Source organism: Ambystoma mexicanum, chromosome 3q (genome assembly GCF_040938575.1).
Source record: "Ambystoma mexicanum isolate Mex_15411 chromosome 3q, UKY_AmexF1_1, whole genome shotgun sequence".
Classification (NCBI taxonomy): Eukaryota; Metazoa; Chordata; class Amphibia; order Caudata; family Ambystomatidae; genus Ambystoma; species Ambystoma mexicanum.
Window position 1 is genome coordinate 668,983,833 of NC_090926.1, and position 23,618 is coordinate 669,007,450.

General features: G+C 47.3%; 1 protein-coding gene across 2 annotated transcripts in view; it reads right to left on the minus strand.

The window, feature by feature from the left end:
• Window positions 1-614: 614 nt before the first annotated feature.
• The window catches only part of TEKT3 (tektin 3), a 102,295-nt gene continuing 79,291 nt past the window's right edge, over window positions 615-23,618 (minus strand). For both annotated transcript variants that reach the window (XM_069654552.1, XM_069654553.1), the window contains exons 6-8: window positions 12,726-12,948; window positions 3,119-3,273; window positions 615-1,011 (exon numbers count right to left, since the gene is read on the minus strand). In XM_069654552.1, coding sequence (XP_069510653.1) covers window positions 795-1,011; window positions 3,119-3,273; window positions 12,726-12,948 — 595 coding nt within the window. In that variant the 3' untranslated portion in view covers window positions 615-794. The remainder of the gene's footprint in view (window positions 1,012-3,118; window positions 3,274-12,725; window positions 12,949-23,618) is intronic.

Genomic DNA, 23,618 nt, shown 5'->3' on the forward strand with positions numbered 1-23,618 from the left:
GAAACACATTTGTTTGTGATACTGATTGTATGCTTTAGTCACCATGGTAATATTGTGTAAGGCACCAATGAGAATCAAGCATGACCTAGGTGCACAGCAAGCAGTACAATGTCCCCTCTGCTTAGACAGCTCCACTAGCTGCTGGTTGAGAGGCGGATCCTTTTTAAGTCCCTGTGCATCGTCCACCACGCGTTTTATGGCCTAGGCGCTGAATATCTTCAATCGAAATGTCCACGCTATGTTCCATCCCGCTGTCTCCGATCGCAGTCAGCCCTTGTGGTGTCAGTGCCTCGTGTGAGACTCTTCCGCGTTGGGGGACACGCTTTCTCGCTGGTCGCTGCCAGGGCGTGGAATGCCCTTCTCTTGCTTTGCAGACGACTGACGACCATTTCATCTTCCGTCGCCTTCTGAAGACCTGTTTTTTCTGAGCCTTTGTAATGACCAGCTACCTGCTGCCAGCGCCATGATGCCCCTGGGCGAACATGCGCTTCATAAATGCCGATAACATAGCATGCAACAAAACATCATTGCACATCATTTTGTTTTCTTACCAAACTGATGTTAGTAGTGGAACCACTCCTGACCAGGCTGTACTTTTTGATGAGTAAGCAGACTTTTAAACGTATAAGTATATTTTTATTTTTTTTACAAGAATCATACTCTCTTTAAGTCGAAAATAGAACTATATATCCAAATTGCAAAACGAAAACGACACGGCAGAAAACAACAACCTGAAACATTAAGGCCGAGGGATCTGGTTGCGCTTCTGGCCTGCGTGTCGCCTCAGTGTCCCTCTATGTGTACCCCACCAGACGGGGGGTGCTGGGGAAGCTCTTGCGCATGCCCATGCACTTCTCCTGGTCGATGAAGAGGGAATTGGCTTTGATGGCCAGGTCATGCTCAAGGTTGGCCTTGGTGTGCACCAGCATCTGCAGGGTGTCCTCGGACTCGCGCAGCCTCTGCTGCAGGGCCTGGATGGTGTCATCAATCTCGTGGACCTCATTCACCAGGCTGCAAGAAAGCAGGGAAACAGGAGCAAAGTGTCAGGCATGGGGGGAGACAACACATCACAAGGGCTGCCACCACACACTTTGCAGCCTGCACATTCTCTCTCCACACATGCATTGGCCCAGGACTCTTCCAGGCCCCGACAAAGTATGGGAAATGCTTCTAAGAGAACATGCTGTCCCATTCATTCAGAATTTGCATGAAAGTAATGCATTTCCCAGGATTTGCAGCATATGCCAAAGGACGAGGGGAGCGAGGATTCAATTCGATGTGTTGCAGACTACTTTAGAACTGTAGGGAACATAGTGTTGTGTGTGGTTTTCCTGCAGGTCGATATCGTCGAAGCCCGGTTTCGGCGCTGCGGGGAAACATCTTTCCCTTCCAACTATGCAACCTACAGTTCCTTCCTCAAGCTTCTTCTTCTAATATTCTGGTACAGGATGCAGCATAAAACACAAAGTGCACAACGGCAGAGTGCAGCGCACTTGAAACTGCCGGGCTCCTCCTGTGTCTCCCTAGTCCCTTTCTGGGGCCGGATTACAGAAACACTGAACCAGTGCAAGTGCAACATTTTACAATGTTAGCACAAGGGCAAAGTTTGCCATATGTCTAAAAACACTGGGACTTATTAGAAAATCATTGCACCATGACAAGTGCAGTTTGGCGTGGTATAAGCACCAAGAGAAAAATGACCCTAGTTCAAAAAAGATACATTTTCACTGCATTTTTGCACCAGGTCCAAGTTTGCCCTAGTGCAAACATAGAATTGTATTAGCACTAGGGCACACTTGTCCCTAGTGCAAAAATGCATTGGAAATGTATCTTTTTTGCATTAGAGCAATTTCTGCCCTGGTGCTTACATAATGCCCAACTGCACTTGTCATGGTGCAGTGGGTTTGTAATATGTCCCGGTGCTTTTAGAAATAGGGCATATCTTGCCCTAGTACTAATACCGTGCAACTTTGCACTTGCACCAGTGCAACTTTTCTGTAATCTGGCCCCTGGTATGCATTGGCAATTGTTTAGCCTGGTAGAGTTAACGGGGCAGTGCAATTCAGCTCAGAGTGGCAATACTATGGACACAAAGTTAAAAAAGGCAAAGAAACTACACTGTGCAGCGTTACCACAATTGCCCAGTTCAGTTCGTGTTTGACTACACGCCACTACATAGTACATTACCTTTGACAAAGACAAGTAAGCGAACACATGTCAAAATACATCAGTGTAAGTATGCTATGCATTGCTATCTTCATATCATATGTTTTTCGAGAAGCAGGCAAGCAGTAACTGTACTCGTTTGCATGGAGGACATTATTATGGCAATAACCGCTGAGCCGGCGGGCCATTACTATCTTAAGTAATGCCAGTGGGGCCTGAAGTTGCAGGCCCGAGAGTAGTGAGGGCCTTAACAGTGGCCCGGGGGCCTTACCTTAAGGCGGTTATTGCCATTAATATTCTGGGGTTTGCAGGCTCGGGATACTAGTTTTCTGGAGTTTGCAGCTCCGGAAAACTAATGTGCTGACAAAAACTTTTCAAGCAGCATTTCTTTTGCTGTTTGAAAAGGTGTCGCAGAAGTCTGCGTTAGTTCTAGGAACACTACAACGCGCGTACTGCTTCATTAGTATGGAGCAACAGGGTGCCATTTTGGGACAACTTGCTCCGTACTAATGAATGGGAGGAAAATAAACATAAAAAATGGCCACCTTGGAAAGGAAGAAGGGACTATGTGTGGTCTCTTCTCCCTTTACATGGTCGCCAGAAAAAAAAAAGAGAGTGTACCCGGCACACGAAGCACGTGCGTGCGTCCACGGGATTACACTGTGGTATGGCTCGGTAATGGCGTGGATTCGCAATGCCGGGTTCTAATGCTGTTTAAATGAAGAGCCATGTTTTTTAAAGTGTTCTGGAATGCAGGTTACCCCGTGCACTGGTCCCTTCCAGGCAGTTCATTTCTTTGGCGTTCAGGGGTTCAGAGTACAGACCAGTATAGCATTAGTCACTGCATATGCCTTACTGCGCATGTCCCCAGTGTAAAGTCTTTCTGGCCTTGTGTCAGCACGAGATGTCACCCTTCTGAAGGCCATTTTCTAATTGGAAGCACATTGCTTACCGCAGCTGGGCGGAGTCGCGGCAGAGTTCCACGTTGGGCCGTCTTGTACGCTCGTCGAGCCGGGTTTGGGCCACCCTCATGGGCGCCTGCTTGTCCTTGATGGCTTTCTTGATGGACTCAATGGTCATCTCAGTTTGGAAGATCTCCTGAAGGGTCTGTGATCAAAGAGTAAAGAATGAAATGTCAGCAATTAAGAAGTGAAGGCAAGTGTCACATACGGTTTATGCGGCTCATCAGGGCCAGATTCACAAAACTAACAAAGAAAATGAAAAAAGCCAAGAGGTTGTGCTTTTTCATTTGCGTTTTTTAAATGTGCACATGGCCTCATTTTGAAAAGGTGTCCCGTGAATTTCTGAGATGCGGCATAACAACTCAAAAGGTGTGTTGGCTATGCCCCTCCCAGTCAAGTTACAGGCTCCCAGCACGCACCTGGATGCTGAGAAAGCATTTCACAGGAACAGGTCTTTAACTGCCAGGCTATTATGCAAGACTATGCAAAAAGGACACGCATACTCGTCCTTAGAACATAAGGGGTTAAGGAGCAGATCACTGTGAAATGTTTAGGAAAAATAATTATTAATACATGCAATTGGTAGAGCAGCAGCTTATACCGCATAATTTGATTCCCCTTCAACTGTTCCAATCAGACGCAGGGGAATGGGTTTGTTTCTGAACATTTTAAAGCCCATCCCTTTCTTAAATAGGGGAGGTGCTTGAAAGGTGTTGAAATCCCCCCTGATTCGTGCATGCAAGAGGGCATTTGATTGCGTGCATCTATCATGTGCAGATTCAAATGCCCTTGCAGAATAGGCCGCCTCAATGTGCAATGTGATAGGAAGTGAACCCTGCGGTCCCCGTCATACTACCACGGTTCCCCACACCGCACCATGAGACCTACAAGAATCAATAGAAGAAGATGGAGAATACGATAAAGAGAGACCATATGTTAATATTTCATCAATTTCTCTCTTCCGTCCCGGAGTGTTTTGGACTCAGCGGAATGGAATATTAGTCAGGGCCGGTCCTAGGACTTGCGGGCCCCCTGCGAAAAGTAAGTGTGGGGCCCCTCCAATTTTCACATGTAGAGACGTCATAGGAAGGGACACAAAATGCATATATGTTGTAAAAAAAGACAGATTTTAATTTAAAACAATACCATGCAATGCCCAAAACAGAATGTGGACATCATTGTGCGGGCATTCTGACTTTTCTGTGAATGGAGTACTAATGATATAGTTTTTCAGTGGGCTTACCTTCTGAATTGAATGTTGACCATGGACTGGCTGTGACTGCAAGGGGGAATGGTTGGTGCTTAATGGCATGAATGGAGGGTGGGCGGGTGTGAGAACCTGGGAATATGGTTTCCTGCCTATGCATTGCTTCTCCAGAATGGAAGGAGATGCCATAGCACGGGGCTCTGATGCACTCAGAGATGTGACTGCAGGGGCCTGTGCCGCTTTAGGAGATTTCAGACCCCGGTGCCAGGATGCGCATTATTGCTGCTCCTACTCCATGAGTAGCATGCCTGCACCCCCACCCCTTGCTGCGGGGCCCTGTGCATGCCTCGGGCTGGCTCTGATATCATTTGAAGCCCAAACATTGATAGGCAAGGCACAAGGTGAGGGAGCACGTGGGTATACGGCATACCTGCCTACATTTCCTAAAGCAAAACCAAGGGAATGGCAACATCATCTATGACACGACCCCTTCCCCAAGACCCCGCCCAGCTGACTCGACCACTTTAAAAAAAGAAAATTAAAAAAAGGCTGTGAGACACCCGAACCGGCAAACAAAAGAAAAAGAGCAGTCTTTCTTTCTTTTTGTCTGTGCGCCGGTGTCACTTGACACATCGGTGCAGGAGATGCTGCTAATTGGACCCGGCCTTCAGATCTGCCGCAGATCCTTAGTTTCCGCCCACACCTCGATGTGATTGGCCACAAACGGTGTGTTTGTAGTCAATCACATCGGGGCGTGGGTGCATTTCCTTGGATTGTGGGAAACCCCAGGGACTCCACGCTCTGCCTCAGAGACCTGGAGAAGAGCGTACACACCTGGAGTCTCCAGGGTAAACCCAGAGACTAGGCAGGTATGGTGTACGGCATCCACTCACTTTTTTCAGAGGGTGGGCGACATCCCTCTATGTTTTTTTTAAAGGAATTTAAAAATAAATGCCTTGCAGTGCCCAGTTAAAGTAAATAAAATAATGCAGCGGCCTGGATTCAAACCTAGGTCATCGATGATAAACTTAACCACGACTCGAACCTTTTATCAATTAGCTGTAAAAAGTTTTACATAGCAGCATATTAATAGGAGACGTTTTACAATGGTATTTAAGACATACAAGGTGCACACCGTTTATACTTAGCCATCAATTAATGTTATAGTAAAATCTGTTCTCTTGGCAAATGGTTATTTGTCCTGTGCACTTTCTTCAATTAGGAGAGACGAATTTAGGATATATTGACTTCCTGTGATGTCACTTCCCGTTGGGTATGTCAGTGTCCCCCACGTTTTTTTAGGACATGAACCCTATTTAGAGGGGTCTGTGGGATCCAGCAACTCCTGCAGATTTGAGCAGGTGGATACCTGGCATCTGAGCGACATTTGGCAGCAATCACCTGATTTTGTTCCCAGGGAATTATCGTGTGGGAAGGTGCATTCTAAACCGGAAATCAGAGTATTCTGGAATGATATCAGAGCATTCTAATCCTAAATCAATGTAACCTTATACAGGTGCATTCGAACTGCACAACAGAGCAGGCTAACACTGCATCAGGATCATCTAGCACTGCGTCACTGCATTCCAAAACGGCATTGATACATTCTCTGAAAAGAGGAATTTTAACACTGCACTGTTGCATAACGACCTTAAATGCATCCCAGTCCTGTAGCTGTGCATTCCAAGCCGGTTTCTGTTCCATGGGCGTAATTTTAGGGGGGCACAGGGGTGTTTGTCCCCCCCCCCCAACATTCATGGCACACCATTTTGTCCCCATTCATTTGACAGGGGCACTTTTTCTTCAGATGTCATGTCCCCCCCCCCAACATTTTCAGCAAAGTTACTCCACTGCCTTCTGCCCTCAAGTACAGCATGTGCTTTCTCGCCTGTCATTGAGTTCCAAATGCTGCACAGACATGTGCACCTCCTCCTCGGATCATCGCCCTCCAACTCTGCACCAGGATGTCTAATGCAAGTGCCTCTCCTGTGTCTTACACTTCAAATAGTGACCACCGTGTAACCTCCGGGGGCTCATATGGGAGAGCCCTGTGCAGTAAAGTAAACGGGCAGCAGTGAGCCACGCTCTGTTCGAGTCCTTGGGCCCCAGGGCGAGCGTGTGGCACTTAAGATTAATCAGTTGTGGTGGCCTCGCCCATGTTTAGGGAAACACTTATTAAAGCAGCAGTACTTTCTGCGTGTTTATTTTGGAAGATTAAATAACCAAAAGGCAGGATCTAAAACTGCACTGCACACTTAATATGAACACAACACACCGTGCCAAACCGTCTGCTCATCACCTCGACGCACCAGAGTAACACTGAAAAGCTTCAAATGTCACATGTTCTCTTCCTAGGCTCAATTCACCCATTGTTATTTTAATGTTATTGGGTTGTATAGCTTGCCCCGCTGCCATGGCCTGTATGGTGTATGGACCCTGACAAAATAAGGGCGGTGGGCTCGTTTAGTCTGGTCAGAGGAACAATGCAAGAACTATTTGAACTATAGAAGTTAGGCCACGGACGATACATTTCATTTCACTCATTGTGAATCTATTCTTACTTTTTTTTTGTCTTCTCTGTGTGTGATTACGGAAACAGAACATTTGCTCACCTTCAAAGACCGGATGTTTGAGCTTTCTATGTATCCTGTGCATAGTTATATGCCACAGCTGTCCTGTCACACCAGCCGAGGTGCCAATGCTTCAATTTCTCAAAAGCATCAGAGTGTGGGTAAGGGGGGTGTACGGGGTTTCTCCCCATTAGACACTGGGGCTTGGCTACATATCAGTTCCTTTGAAAGGCTGTCATGGCCAGGTCATTGCACTTGACGGTTCCCCAACAGACCAGTCAGACTCTATAACGAGGTGATCGATTTCTGCTAAGTGGCAGGGGAGCAGACTTATGAATTTCCCAGGGGGGTGGGAGGGGCAAATACAGGAAGTGACATCACTGGCAGTTATAGGGCCGCAAATTTGCATGTAGTCGCCAACTTGGTGCAATGGCGCGCGGGGGGGTGGAGGCGCGCGCAGTGCAGAACAGTGGAAACATTGGCTAGCATGTACTGCATATACTAAAGTCAAGTAAGAAGGAGATTTAAGCCTTTGAGTTGCATTCCAGTAGGCCATCACTGCCCCTACTCCACCCCTCTATAATCATCCAGGTTGTAGTAGCCCTCAAAAGGCAGAGCAACACAACTAGGATGGTAGAACAAAATGCTGTCCCATCCTGTGAGTGTGTCAAACGTCAGGGCAAAGACTGTGCGTGTGCCTCCTACCTTGGAGCACAATCTCACTAATTTGGTGCAAATCTCGCAAGTGGGATCTTGGGAATCCCCTGCGTGTGTGTGGGCTGCAGACCCCGGATCACATGCTCACTTCTTCAGTGTGAAACTCTGGCCAAGGCTCTTTGGGCAAGCATTCAGGATGGGTCTCACACCTATAAACAGTGTGATATATTGAGTGGGCACCTCACTCCGTGGAGCATAGTGTCAACCGTTGCTGGTAATCTCACAACTGAATGTACAGTTTCACACTTGCTCATCTCAGTGACCCCATGTATATTAATGAAGTCAGTCTCCCATCTGGGAAGACAATTATATTTCTGTTAAAACACTCTGCATTGTCACTCCAGTTTTCTTGATCTATAGATCCATACCATATTCATTCAATGTGTGTGCAGGGGTGATAACTTGTGTCTGAGAGAGCTCATTCTTTCATTCAGGAGAGATAAAGGGGTAACAACCCCCTGTATGTGGGATCAGGCTCATTTTGCCCCATGACCCTTCCAGAAGGAGTGAGCAGGTTTTAAGACCCTGCTGATTCTGCTATCTGACAGGCTCGAGCCTTCTATTCCTTGCCCCATCACGGCTCCCAACATCCTGAGCGGCAGCTTATGGACAGCAGGCAGCTACAGACATGCCTGTTGCCATTCAAATGTAGACAGATCTACTATTTAGACATTGGGATAGAGCCATGAATCCACATTGGTGGTGAAGAAGCAGTCAACATACAGAACACAATGGTATAGTGTTGCAGTCCTGCTGAGAAATTACAATTCTGAGCTTGTGAGCAGTAGGCTGGATCAGTGCTGCCCCATAAAAGGTGTAGAAGCCTCTGTGAGAAGTGCCAGTACTGTCCCAACGGTGAGAAGTGTAGTATTTTCACATTAACTATGCTGAAGAACTTTGGGTTATTGAATGGTGCTGCTACATTCTGAGTAATTCCATCCCTTTAAATATATGAGCTCTTGTATAACCACGACAGTGTTGAGTTATTCTGATGATGACAGACTTGCTCAATAGTTCTGGTTCTGTATCATTAAATGTACTTAAGATCTTTGGAGTATCGGAAGGATAGCTCAGGGGCAACGTGCTCGCCGTGGAAGCAAGACAACACAGAGCAACACAGGTTGGATCCCTCAGTCCGCGCAACACAGGTTCGCTCCCTCGGTCTGCACAACACAGGTTTGCTCCCTCGGTCCACGCAACACAGGTTTGCTCCCTCAGTCCGCGCTTAGAAACCTCTGGGTAGTACAAGCATTTTAAATAACTAATTAAAATGAAAAGAAATACATCTGTTGAGAAGTGCTGGGGCCTTGTCAATAAGAGTGTAGCAGCTCAACTGAGAAGTGCTGATGTTGTCCCATCAAAAGTATAGCAGCCTCACTAAGATGAACTAGCATTGCCTCAACAAAAGCATAGTATTATCGCTGAGAAGATTCAACAATTATAGAAGCCCTGTTACAGCAGTACTATCCCATCAAGAGTATAACGAGCTAACTGAGGAGTACCAGCATTGCCCCATTTCAAACATGGCAGCTCTACTAGCAAGTGCTGGCTGATACGCCTCCGCTGCCCGCCCATAGCATTCACCCTCACCGCATGCACACTCAGAGACATGCAAACAGTCTCATTTGCCCTCTCCCTGCCCCTGCTCCCTGCCCCTCCCTCGCTTTGCATCTGTACCTCCTTTTCTAACAATCCTTCTGGGTTGGGTGTACCTCTACATCTGTCCACATCTCTTGGCAAGAGGGGTGCACAGATGTACAAATACACCCAACCCAAAACGATTTTTAGAAACTGAGGGACAGACTTGTTTTGCATCTGTGCCTCCATTTCTAAAAATCCTTCTGGGTTGTGTGTAACGCTACATCTGAGCACCCCTCTTGGCAACAGGGGTGCACAGATGTACAAATACATCCAACCCAAAACGATTTTTAGAAATTGAGGGACAGACTTCTTTTGCGTCTGTGCCTCCATTTCTAAAAATCGTTTTGGGTAGGGTGTACCTCTACATCTGTGTACCCCTCTTGCCAACAGGGGTGCACAAATGTACAAATACACCCAACCCAAAACGATTTTTAGAAATTGAGGGACAGAACTGTTTTGCATCTGTGCCTCCATTTCTAAAAATCGTTTTGGGTTGGGTGTACCTCTACATCTGATCTGTGCACCTCGGTGCACAGATGTAGAAGTATACCCAACCCAAAACGATTTTTAGAAACTGAGGGACCGGTGCAAAGCAAGAGCCTCTTGCTTTGCATCTGTCCCACAATTTCTAAACATCGTTTTTCCCCGGCTTTTACCCGGGCCGCCAGAGAGAGACACAGTATGGATGGAACAAAGGGCCATCCATACTGGGTCTCTTCTCTCCGGCCGGGGGGGCTCAGCCCTGACTTCATTCTGCTAGGGGCAGGGGCCTGGGCCCCGGAGCCCCCTGTACTCGGCACCCCTGGTAAGCGGAACAATATCATTACCACTGTAGCCATCTCAGTGAAGGGGTTAGACAAATACCCACCATGACTTAAGCAACATGTTGTCTTGCTGAAATGTCAGGTCGCTGAATAAGGCGCTATGCCAGGGACCTTATTTCACCAAAATGTTAGGGGTAGCAGAAGTTATATCACTTGCCTGTGACATACCCGGAAGTGACATCACATATCTCTGGAACAAAATTGCATCACAGGAAGTGTTGTGAGATGACCCTCAATATTGATGACATCAAAGGTGGCATTTTTATGTAAAAAACAATAGCAAACATAAATTAATAAAATGGCAAATAGTTTCAAAAGTAGAGAAAAGTATGGATAGCTCAGGGGCAACGTGCTCACCTTGGAAGCAAGGCGACACAGAGCAACACAGGTTCAATCCCTAGGTCTGCGCTTAGAAACCTCTGGGTATTAAGCGCGTTATAAATAACCTAACATATCATATCATATTTTGATTATCAACAATATATTATCATGGGCCCTGCTTTGATATGCATGGTATGTCAATGACATATCCAGAAGAACCATCAGAGGTGAGTAAGAATTCCACAATATCTTATTAGCACCCTGGCCAATCAGAATGCTCAGAACGCAGGATTTATTGGTAGAAGTCTGCGTTCAGAGCAGCCTGGGTGCTACTAGCCGGCGCCCCTTCCCATCCACAATACTCTCCACAAGAGTGTGACATTTTAAAAAATGCAGGCGGGTGGGGCCGTACCATGCTTTCCCAAGTCTGTTTCATTGTTGATGACATCACGGTCATACCAATTAGGGTCTCATATCGTATGCCAGCTAAAGCCTCAAATAACACAACCGGCACCTGTAGGCCCTCTTAAGGGGATTTTCCTCAATGTCAGGGAGATTGAAGAGCCTTATGCGTTTAGAGACTTTTTAGTCAAGCACAGTGCCACAAACTTAACACACATCACAGACCTTTTAGCTTACTAAATGTAAAGTATCTCTTTATATAGTGCTGAATATTCATTTTATGTATTGAACTTCAACTATGACTTCTGTAGGTTATGTTTCTTTAGTTAAATATGTTATCCATATCATTATGGGTTACAAATTGCATCCATATTTTGAGGTTCAATATTCCATAACTAATGGTGGTCAGTTAAATGAATTTTCTGTGTAAAACACAGCGTTGTGGGGTGTAGTGGAGGAGTTATGGCTTTTGAATTTGGGGACGGGGTTGAGTGAGGGGAGTATGGGGTTGATGGGGAGTGGGGAAGGGGGTAGAGAGGGGCACATAGTTCTACTACTTAATTTATTACACTTTAACCAGTGGGTGGAGAACCGGAAGAAGACTGCCCTCACATCCTGTAAGGTGACCAATATAGATGGCACATGCTCCACTGTCTCACAAACAGCAAGGCCAAATCTACCTTCATGAGCAGTGGGTTAGAGCATATCGTTCAGCAGTCGCTGCACGTAAACAAAGGGTCCAAGTCCTCCTCCCAATTCTCCCTATTTGCTTCTACACTAGATGCCACCACACCAGAACCAATTAACCTGTACAATGCTGATCCTGAGAGTAGGTGCACTTGGAACAGCGCCAAAGCGTGGGCGGTGCATTAGGTGGGGTGATGAGTACCACTACCACTGAGCAGTTCCATCAGGAGGTTGCATCTCCCCTTGTCCATACCGTCAAACTTATATTTAAACTTAAGATATTCAAACGTGACAAGAGTCCCCTCGTTCTAGACTTTTCCTCCAGCATTGTCGAGAGAGTGCCTTGTTACTTATCGCCAGAAAATGGTTCCTCCAAAGCGAAGCATCTTCCTGAAACAAGTAGTTCTCTTTTATTTTTATAATAGTCATGCTCTATGATAGGGGTGTCCAACTCAAGGCCTCAAGGGTCACAAACCTGACAGGTTTTAAGGATATCCCTCATTAATATTCATGAGAAATCATTTGAATACATGTAGCATCATTGTATGCAAAAGTATAGACCCCTGGCCACGCCTGCTTTCCCTGTGAATGAAATCGGGGGCTGCGCAGAGGGTTTGGCCAATCCTTGGCAGCAGTGAGCATGTACTATTTGAACAGCATATGGTGGGCGTGTTTAGCATACAATGGTAATAGACTATGATGTGAGGACTTGCCTATTTATCAAGGGTAATAAATGGCATATGCTGGTTGTATATAATGTTTGATGCGAGTACCTGGCAGAATGTGAGTACCTGAGGAGGAAATGATGATAGAAGCACAGAAGACTGAAAACACTTTCACTATATACAAACGCCCAAACTGTTGGCTTTACCAATTCATGTGCTTTTCTCTTGCAGCCGAATTTCTGCCACATAACAATGTTTTTGGAACTTCCATAGGATTCTGAAGATACTGCAAAAATGGTGTACTTTGCAAAAGTTGTGTATAAAACGTGTTTTCATGTGGGAGGAGCATGATTCCTACAAATATTTCAATTAATCTAAGTGGTGGGTTACCAGATACCTCCATGTAGCTGGTGCACCATGGTCCCATGCCAGGCTTATATTTATTAAATGTATGTATTCTGGGAGTTGTGTTCTGGATTCACATAAGTTGAACTGAATGTACTAAACTGGCATTTTTTTGTTTTACCACATCAATTGGCACACCCTTCCCCAAACCGCTGTACCTTTGCGAGGTGAACCTGCAGTTTATTCTTTGCGTCGGCTGTCTCAGAGATTCGGTTGGTGAAAGCGACGTTAACATTATTGAACTGGCCCCACATCTCGTTGGACGTCACGTTGAGCATTGTCTCGACGTCTTCACGCAGCTTGGCTGAGGCAGCACGCTCACTCTGTGAACGCAGGATGTTGTCATCTGTAAACTTGGCCCAGGACTCTGGCACCGAGATCCTGGGAAAAAACAACAGAGAGGTCAGTGTACTTAAGGAATTAATTGCAGTCCGGGCGGAGCAGGCACAGCACAGCATCCTGTGGTATAGACCAAGACACTCCCAAACTCATATCCACAGTGGAGAACTTAAGTCACCTGCGGTCTGTTTACCAACATGAGGAAAGTCATATTTCACATCCTGTGGTAACCTCATCCCAGTTTCTTCCAGAGTAGTTCATCGTTGACAATGTGTTGATTGCCTGCTGGTTATGGACATCCGTGTCAAATAGGCCATGTACATAAGTTGTTTACATTTGTAAAAGAGCAAACTATCACATTCAAAATGCCTTTTCAGTTTGCCTGTGCATTACAAATTGACAGGGACAACATTGACACCACTCTAAATTCTGTGATTTGTTCGACCCTAATTTGAGTTATTGAGGTGGACACGGTAACTGCCGTTTTACTATTTTCAAAAAATGTTGTTAGGCCTCGGTAGTGATGCGCTGGTCATGTGATTTTGTGACATCACAGGATATTTAGAATATACATGTAGTTGTGCCACACATCAGGGAGTTACCAGGGTGGGGGCAGTGCAGAGAACCACATGCAGAGGGGTAGTTTTTAAAGGGAACTTGAGTTAACACACTTACATTGCAAGGTAACAGGGCAGGTAGGTGGGGATTGGGTTTATTACATAGGTTGAACTGCATTAAGTAGAATTGTTAGTTGTTGCAAGGGAGCAAGAGGACAGCAATATTGTAAGCGGCCAGTGTGGAACGTTGCAGAGTATCATGGCTTAGATCAAGACCGTGGATTTCGTTTAACTGAATTTCATTTTGGTGACCTGGTGGGTTTAACACCGCCCGCCTGCAGCCGGACGAGGAAACACCGGCACCATCATCAGATGGTGCCGGTGTTTCCATGATCCCCATTCCCATTGAGTCCTGTAGTCCTGTAGGACTCAATGGGAATGGGGATTTACACCATTCCGCCTCCGGAATTCCCGGGTCACAGGGTTGTAATGCCCCGGAAAATCCGGGAATCACAGAAGCGGAATAGTAATACGAGTCCGGCAGTAACCAGGTGGTTTTACCGCCTCAGTTACTGCCGGACTCGTAATGAGGCCCAATGATCTAGAAGGACAGAGTATGATGCACAAGAGGGATCAGATCATGGCACTACCAACATTTAGAACTAGGGTGGGAGCAACAGCACCCCTAATGACCACAGGGCATAGAGAGAATTACTTTTTAACATATATTTTTATGCAGGTGTTCATTATGAGAAGATAACTAGAAGTTTTGTTCCAGGTTTGGCAACATGTATGAACATGCGAGGTGGATAGGAAGCAGGTGCAGGGGCCGAGGGGCTAAGGGATCCAATCAGGGCTAGGGGATTGCAGTGTTCTCGGGAGAGCAACATAGTGTTGCCGTCACTGATTTCCTCTCATAAAGTCATTGGTCGATCTCAGTGGTTTGCTATTGTCTGACTCTGTCTCCAACATAACTGCCCAATCAGCACCTAGCATTATATCAACTTGTGCTACGAACAATGGCAGCCAAGCAAAGTGTCACGTTTTGAGTTGACTATTGCATTAGCTAATGTTCACGGGGTGGTATGTTTATTAACCACATGAAAGGTATCCCCCAGTTAGATATGTCAATGAAACATAACATTTAGAGTGTCCGCCCCACAAAGGTAAAGAAAAAAATAAGGGGGATATCTCCTGTCCTCCACTGTTTGGTGCACATAATTAAAGTGTATTTGCCTATATCAGGTGTTAAATGACACCCACTGGGTTTGGTCGTGAATGTAATTCCAATCCTCTGAAATTTCCAGTCCCAGTGCCCTCTCCCACCACTGCTTCGCCTTCACTCCCACGGTCAGCATAGCAGCCATCATCTTCTTATAGATCTGAAAGATCAATTTCCCTTCCCCCTTTCCCTCCATCACATTGTGCAGTAGCGGGAAGATAAGTGTTTGCTGTGCGAACATGGGGAAAAAGGGCATAAACCCATTCTGGATGCTAAAGTATAGAAATATATCCAGAGCGGACACCCCCCATGCCCCTTGAACTCCTCCAGCTCAAGAACCTGTTATTCATATAGAAATCCCCCATCTGCCCGATTTCCAATTCATCCACAAGCGCTGTGTACACCCCGTTAAGTCGTGATTCCAAACCCCCTGATGAACTACACCGGAAGGGCCGGGGAATATAACATTTCCACTCTGATTTTATCCGCCATTCTCCTCCATACCACATACGTGCCTATTAGCACCCCAATGTCGCCCATCCCCTGCGGCCTGTATTGTGCGAGAACCTCTGTGCGTAATAGGCGCAGTGCTGCTAGTGATCTCTCAACTTGTACATGGGGCCTACTGGGTCTCTCTTCATACCAAAAGGATAGACAGTGGGCTTGCACTGCCCACAAATAATGTTCAAAGTACAGGAGACCCTGGCCAGACCTCCCACCAGATATGGATGTGTGTGCACCTCCCAGCTCACCCTCAGGACTTTCCCCGCCCACAAAAATCTTAGGAAGATACCCTGCAGTCTGTTGGAGAAGCATTTGGGGAGGATGATTGGAAGGTTCTTAAATAAGTACAGGAATTTAGGGAATACCACCATCTTAATGACTGCAGCTCTGCCCATTAGAGAAAGTGGGAGACCCATCCACCTGTCTATCTGTTCTTGCAGCTTATGCACAGCCCTCCCATAGTTTTCCATCAACAAGACCTCTGGGTCCCGTGAGTGATATCTCAACCCCAAGATACTTGCATGAACCAGCTCCCCCCGAAAACCCATAATTATCACCAAAGGGTTTCACAAATAAGGCTATGTCACCTGCATAATAGGAAAGGAGAACCAATTGTGAGTAAAACTGAATGCCCATCTCAAGGTGTTGTTCTCTTAACACTGCAGCCATTGACTCTATTGCCAGCACAAATAGGAGCGGCGAGAGGGGCAGCCTTGGCGCATCCCCCTTTGCCATCTGTAAAGGTCCTGACCATTCTCCATTGATGACTATTCATGCGGTGTGTAAGTTGTATAATAGGGCCACATAATCCAAGAAGCTACACCCCAATCCCATCTGCCGGAGGGTGCAGATCATGAACTCCCACTCATCCAAGTCAAACGCCTTCTCAGCATCGAGGAGGACCTCGACTGCCGGAACCTCCTGATCTATCCCCAGATAAGGTTAAAGAATATTCGCTACCTACAAGTGATGTTCCTCCCGGGTGTAACCGTGATGGTACGCCAGCACTAGACTGCGTATGAACGGGAGGAGCCTGTTCACCAACAGTTTGGCCAGGATTTTATTCTTCAAATTGATAAGGGATATAGGCCCGTATGAGGAGCACAGCTCTGACCGGTTTCCACTCCATGTGCAGGATCATGATTGTGGCATCTGCAGAGTAGGATGAAGGCCACCTCACCACCTCCTAGTACACCTGGAGCGGATGTGGGGTAGCTACATATGACTATAGGCCTTGAAGAATTCTCTAGTAAGGCCATTCAGCCTGGGAGATTTAGACCCTGGTAATTCGTTGATCACCCCTATGATTTCATCTACTGTCAGTTCCTTATCCAGGTGTGTCCATTGTTCGGGTGACAGCCAGTACAACTTTATTCCTCGCAGATATTGCTTTATACTGTGCCCAGATTGCGTACTCTTTGAGGAGTAGAGGGTGCCATAATATTCTATAAATGTCTCCCCAATGTCAGCGACCTGGAACACATACTCCCTGCAGGAGTTCTTCACATGATCAACCTGGGTCAGTCTCCGCTCTGCTGCCAGAAGCCACGTTAGGAGGGCCCTGGTCTTCTAGCCCTCCTCATACTGACAGACCTGGGCTGACCTGTGCATGTACTTCCCTTACAGCGTTCGACTGGAAAGTGTCAAGCTCATTCCTAATGTCCAGCAATATCATGCTGTCTCCTGTCTCCTGATATGCCCGTTTCTAGTCCTACAACTTGTTTTCATTAGCCTCCAGGTCGGTCCGCATCCCTCTCAGTATCCCTGTCTATTTTCCCAGACACATGACCCGGATACAGCACTTAACGTCTTCCCACAAGACCACAGGGGATTCTACCGTACCACTATTAGTGGCAAAATAGTCCTGTATCTCAGCCCACAGCGTGTCCGTCAGCGCTTCTGACTTAAATCACCAGTTTACCCCTTTCGTATATACCGCAGGAACAAGACACTCCAGCGTCACTGACAAGCGAACCGAGAGTGTTCTTGGTCAGATCTCACAGGACCCAGATTTCACCCCTTCTTGCCTGGTCGCTAATACGAAGTAAATCTGGGAAGCCTATTGGTGCACCCATAATTGAAATATGTATTCAACAGAGTGGGGTGTTGTGCCTGCCATTCGTCTGTCTGACCATAAATAGTGCAATGGTCTAGTACCCTCTGGCTGGCCATGCACTGGCAATTGGCCCAGTAGTGGACCTATCCAGACCTTCATCTAATGTCTTATTAAACACACACCCAGAAAATCAAGAAGTCAGCTATCTGGGATAAGTGGGCAACCAGCCAATCAAAACATCTGAGTTCAGAAGCATTCAGGGCGGACGTGCTTCAGAGAGTGACCTTCTGACCATTGATGTATCCAGTTAACATCAGCGCTCTACCCTCCTGAGCCTTAACCATTTCTGAAAGGCAAAATCTAAGGAAGCTGTGGATTAATATGCCGACCCCCCTCGCATAAGAGGAGTACGATGAAAAATATCCGTGACACCCCAATCGCATTGCCCATTTGCTTTCACCCTGGCTTACCAAGTAGGTCTGCTGGAGAAATGCTACCTGTTTTTCATGACGCCTCATGTAGAAGAGAGCCTTCCTAACCTTGTCTTGGCGGTTTCCCCCATATATTCTAGGTGATCAGCTTAAAGCTCTTCACCTTAGTGACTCCTCCATCTACTCAGTGCCATTCACTCAAGGTGCTGTGCCCTGGGAACCAGTCGGTATCATCAGGTCCCAGCTTCTTCTCCCGCACAGGCTGAAGATGAACCCCACTAACCCTGACAATGTTGTGAGCACCACGAGTTTTAGTGACTACTGTTTAACTAACAACCTCGGGAGGGTGGGGAAAGGGGAAGTGGATGATACAAAAAAGGACAGGTCCACACTTAACTCTCGCTTCCTGGATCCTTCAACTGCTAACTGATGACCTGAAAACGAAGTTTATGATATGCTTCTTATCTTATGCGCTCCCTTCTTCTCCTGTACAATTACTCCCCTCTGGTTACCTGACTGCCTCCACTTAGAGCTTGACGGCACCTCCTAGTCCTTTACAATCTTCACTGTAATGACTGTCTGTCCAGCACTTTGAGTCGACATGAAGGAATAGTTGAAGATTCACTGGATAGCCTCCCAATTTATTTCACTAATGAAATGTAATTGTAATTGTAATTGTGTTGTCTTCTTAAGTCCTTTTAACGTTATCTTTTATTCTGTAACTTTCAGAATTCTTCTTTTGATTCTCACTGGTCTACCTGAACTGTAACCTAGCACTAACTAGTTTCTCTATCTTGTCTCTTTTTTAGGACTAGCTTTCCCTATTATAGTTGGGTAGCTCTGGGTTTTAAAAACTCCTAAACTGCATTTTACCTGTTGCTGTGTGACGTGTTTTTCCCTCTGCGCAGCCACACACGAAGTTTATTGAAGTCCCTTTTGATTAATGAAGCCGCTCTGTCTTCTTCTTGTAGCTATTCAGATTCACTGTGCTGCCGAGCATACGTGGCGCCCACTTGCCTCACGTTTATTGCTTCGATCACGGTGTACTGCGCAGCCGCACTTTCATTAACTTCTTGTTCACATCGTTTGCTATGCTGTGCCTCTGTATTCTTTTCCCGGCTTGTTGCATTGCCTGGATACCAACTCAGCAATGCAACATCATCACGCTCATGCACACACTAGGTCCCTTCCTTTAATGAGTAGGCCTCTCCACTGGCACTTTTTTTCAGATCGTGTACACCGCGTATATGTTCAGAAGCAGATAACAAGTTCCAGCGAACTCAAATCTCCCGAGTTACCTGCTCTCACCCAATTATTACTACCATAAAGCACTTTTTATCGTTTACTGCTAAACACTATACTTGCAGTAGTTACAATTTAATTTACTCTTCATTAAATTTCTTTTTGAGACATACTATGCTAATTGTACACATAGGTTAAGTTATCTGGTTGGCTGAGACGTTTCTTCTTTGGCTTCTACCTGTAAAAACTGATATTTCTTAGTTGCGACTGGAGCTCATGAATGCTGTGAACTGCTCATTTTGTGTCTTGAATGAAAGGCAGATTAGAACTCCACAAAATATTCTAAGCTGCCTAGTGTTCTAGAGCCTTCACCAATAAAACTCAATGAACATTTCCTCCATCTTGGAAAGGGGTAATTCCAGTCCCCTGATGACATTTCATGCGTTAAGGAAACATTGTTATCTCTTTAAAGACTCCCACCACACTTCATACTCTTCTTCCACTCCTGATGGGCTAAACACCCCTCAACCCTTTGCACCACCTTCCTGTTTCCTGAGTATTTTTCCATGCAGGGCCGGTATATGCATGCAGACACTCCGACACCCACAATCATCCTGTCAAGACCCCCCACCCCACACCTCCTTCCACCCATCTGAAAAACACCCCAACTCATCCGGAAGACCCTCATCCCTCCCATCACCCCCAAAACAACATTTGTGGAACACACACAGGGACCTTGGGCCACCACCCAGCCTAGATCCAACCAGTACAGTCACTTCAGCGAGGGGCCATCCCCCAAAATAAACTCCTGCTAGGGGCACCTGGCTCAAATTGTACCATCGTATAGGGCCATCCTCAGTATCACCCCTGTGCCAAGTCACAAGTGCTGCACTATCAGTTCATGAACCATAATCACCCAGACCCCATCCACCCATCTCAGGGGTGAGGAGTGTGCTCCCGCCCCCTGTACCACAGGAGGCGCCCCCCCAAACAAATCATTGCCAGTGTTCTCCCCCAGGTGGATGCTTTGTGCAGCCCTTACATACAGGGGGCATCCAGCACCCTCCCTGCCCTGCAACCTCGGGTCTGGTTTTGAGAAGGCCTTGCTGCTTCTTTTTCAGGATTGCATCGTGATCAACCTCCTGTGGGCCCTTCTTAGGGAGGCAATCCTGAAACCTACTGGCCTCCTCTGATGCTACAAAAACGAGCAACCTCCCGGCATACTTTATACGCAGCTTTGCCAGGAACATCATTGCATATCTGATGTCCAGATCCCAGAGCCTGCATTTCAATCCAACAAAGGTTCTCCTTGCTGTCTTCACCATCGCTGAAAAATCTGTGAAAATCTGTATGCGTTCTCCGTCGAAGTCAGCGCCCCCTTGCCTGTAGACATACGGAGAATCGCATCCCGATCTCTGTAATTGAGGAGTTTTTCTATTATGGGGCAGGGTGGTGCACCCGGGGTGGGATGCAGTGCTGGGATTCTATGTGCATGCTCCATGATGAACAATGGTGTGAGTTTGTCCCTCCCAAAGAGTGAGACAAACATCTTTTCCACAAAGTATTACATGCAGGCCGTCTCCTGCTGTTCCCAGGCCCTCAACAGGTGCATGTGTTTCCGCATCGCCCGGCCCCCCAGATCTTCATTTTTGTCTGTAACGACCTTGACTGCTGTCTACAGGGACGCCAGCCTATTCAGAACCATTGCTGCTGCGTCCTCCTGGCCTGAGATTCAGTTATCTGCCTAATCGAGCCTGGCCCCGTGTTTGTTGAGCTGTAGCTGTATCAGGTCCACTTTAGTGTCCAGATGATCCAATTTAGTGTCTAATTTCCCTATGCCTTTCTTCAGGTGCAGTAGGATCTCCCTCATGTGCAGATCGGAGCCCTGCGCCACTCCAGCTGTGCCCTTGGACCACCCCCGGGGGACAGCGCGCTCCTCCGGGCCTTTGATTTATTCCCAGCCTGCTATTCATCAAAGGCCAGAGTGCGCTGGCCCTTGTCGCACTTCACAATCCTGAGGCTCTGGCCCAGTTCTGGGTCAAATCCAGTGCTTCCTCATGATGCCCTTCAATTGCACTCGCTGTTCTGTGCCGCTTAAGAATATAAGCCTCCTTTGGATCACCCAGGGCACTGGTGCCCTGGAGATCACTGTGTGGGAGTGGACTTTCCGGCCCAGAATCCCCTCTCTTCTTGTCCCCAGTCAGAGGGCCTCTAATGGCTGCCCCCTCTCTCTGTTACCAGACCAGGGCTTTCCAGAGAATTGCTGGGCTCCTGCGCCTATCGTCCCTACTGTGTCCAGCCTTCCGCCTCCACTCTCCTCTGGTTCTTCTTACAGGATATTCACCTTCCACCCCCAGCAGGGTTCCTGACAACTTTCTCACTCCTGCCACCCACCAAGGGTTCAGTAGCCTTCTGCCTACAGCCCCCAGAGCCTCACCATATGCTTCATATGCCCCTACCCCCTGGGTAGGTGATTCCTGTCTGTTGCCCCACCATGGACACACAAAGGTGCACTCACCCTACGCTTCGGGTGTCACCTCCTCTCTCTCAGCTGGTCTCCTCATTGTGGCAGGCTGATCTACTGTGGGATGTCCTCTCATGGCTCACACAACTGTGTATGGCTACTCACTGCAACGCTGCTCTGCGAGCCATCCCCCTGCCTCTGTCAGGTGTTCACCACCTCACCAGCCCGCCTAGCCATTTTGGCCAAGCTGTTGTCCTGTGGCCCGCCCGGGTGCACCTACCTTTGCCCTTCCCCACTGTGATTATTTCCAGCCTGGGTGCCCAACACAGCTGGCTCATTCCGGTCCCCTCCTCCTCCAGGTCATCTGCTGCGTTGTTGGTGCTGATACCAGCGGGCCTCTTAGGCGGACCCTGCAAGCCATTGTGCCTTCAGCTTTCACCATAGCCAGGGCTTGGGAGCTGCCACCCTCTGGGCAAGAAGTTGTTCTGGCCGCTCTCCAAATATGCACCAGCTCTCTGGCCTTGCTGAGCAGTTATGCCCGAATTGCTATTCTGTGGGACCCCTTGGGTGCACCTGCCTACACCTCGCTCCACTGTCATTCTTCCCGGCCTGGGAGACCAATGGGGCTAGTTAATTCCACCCAACTCCTCCTCTAGGCCCTACACGCAGCTTCCGACTCACTGGTGCCCACAGTACAATTCCCCTAGGCGGCTATCATCCACCCTAACAGCTGAGCTGAGCTGTTTATCACAGGATCCGTGCACGCTGCTATGGTAGCCCACATTACTTACCTATGTCATGCAGCCATAACGAGCTTCGTCACGGCCTCTCTCAACATTTGAATCTATGCTTAACTAAGCCTTGTTTGACTATTTGATGTGTTGGCAACTCCTATGTGCTAATCCTATGTACGGTCTCTTGATTTATCCTGTGATCAGGCTAGCTATTGTGCCTCGCTACGGCTTCCACTGTGTCATTGGCTAAACCGCGATTAACGTCTATGGCCTCCCTGCCACTAGCCTAGCAACTGCCTGCCTCCTGGCAAACAATACTTTACTGCTAGTCTGCTTCTGGTGCCTGCTTTTATCCCAATAAAGCACGTCTTGATCCCTTGTACTGCACTGTCATAAAAACTCCCAGTTTCGAAGTTAGCCATCCTGGGTTAACCATTCGACTTGTTCCCTCAGACTATCCGCTTGTATTACGCGCACACCACACGTGGTCATTAGATATCTGCTTCTGTAGCTAGGCTGATTGCTCATTTGATCCATTTTATCCCATGTGTGCCCTGCATTTGATTCCTGCATCTGATTGCTCATTTTAGCCCATGTGTACCCTGCATCTGATTGCTCATTTTAGCCTATGTGTGCCCAGCATTTGATTGCTCATTTTAGCCTGTGTGTGCCCTGCATCTGATTGCTCATTTTAGCCTATGTGTGCCCTGCATCTGATTGCTCACTTTAGCCTATGTGTGCCCTGCATCTAATTGCTTATTTTAGCCTATGCGTGCCCTGCATTTGATTGCTCATTTTAGCCCTTGTGTACCTTGCATCTGATTGCTCATTTTAGCCTATGTGTGCCCTGCATTCGATTGCTCATTTTAGCCCTTGTGTACCCTGCATCCGATTGCTCATTTTAGACCATGTGGGACCTGCACTCTATAGTGGTATTTATCCCATGTGTACCCTGCATCTGATTGCTCATTTTAGCCCATTTGTGCCCTGCATTCTATTTTGAAATGTAGCCTGTGTGGGCCCCTACCGATAGCTGATTTTAGCCCATGCATGCTCAGCAGGTCTACCCCTAATCACTATCAAATCACATGAATGCATGTAACTTTAGCTAGTGTCTATTGATACTCGCCAGGTCCTTACCTTTATCTTAATATCGATATCATGTTACTTCTCCTTTGCACATACCCAAGGCTAAAGCTCCCTTTACTGAGACTATCACTCTCGCTGTGGGCATTAACCTTTGTGATCCATTCACCATCAGCCAGCCTAGCTGCATCTATCATTCTGCGTCCTGGAACTATGGCTCCTGCTTGCAGGCCATCAGCCAATTCCCAACCCATTGGAATTGCAGCTTTGCGTAACGACCTGAAACGCAATACGGCACCGGCTCTGCTCAATAACCTGCCTCACTTGAGCGTCGAGCCTCATCTACCTTAATGCCCCTGCCCTATGGCAGGAGCACTTCACCAAAAAACCTACACCCAACCAACCTTGTCCTACCC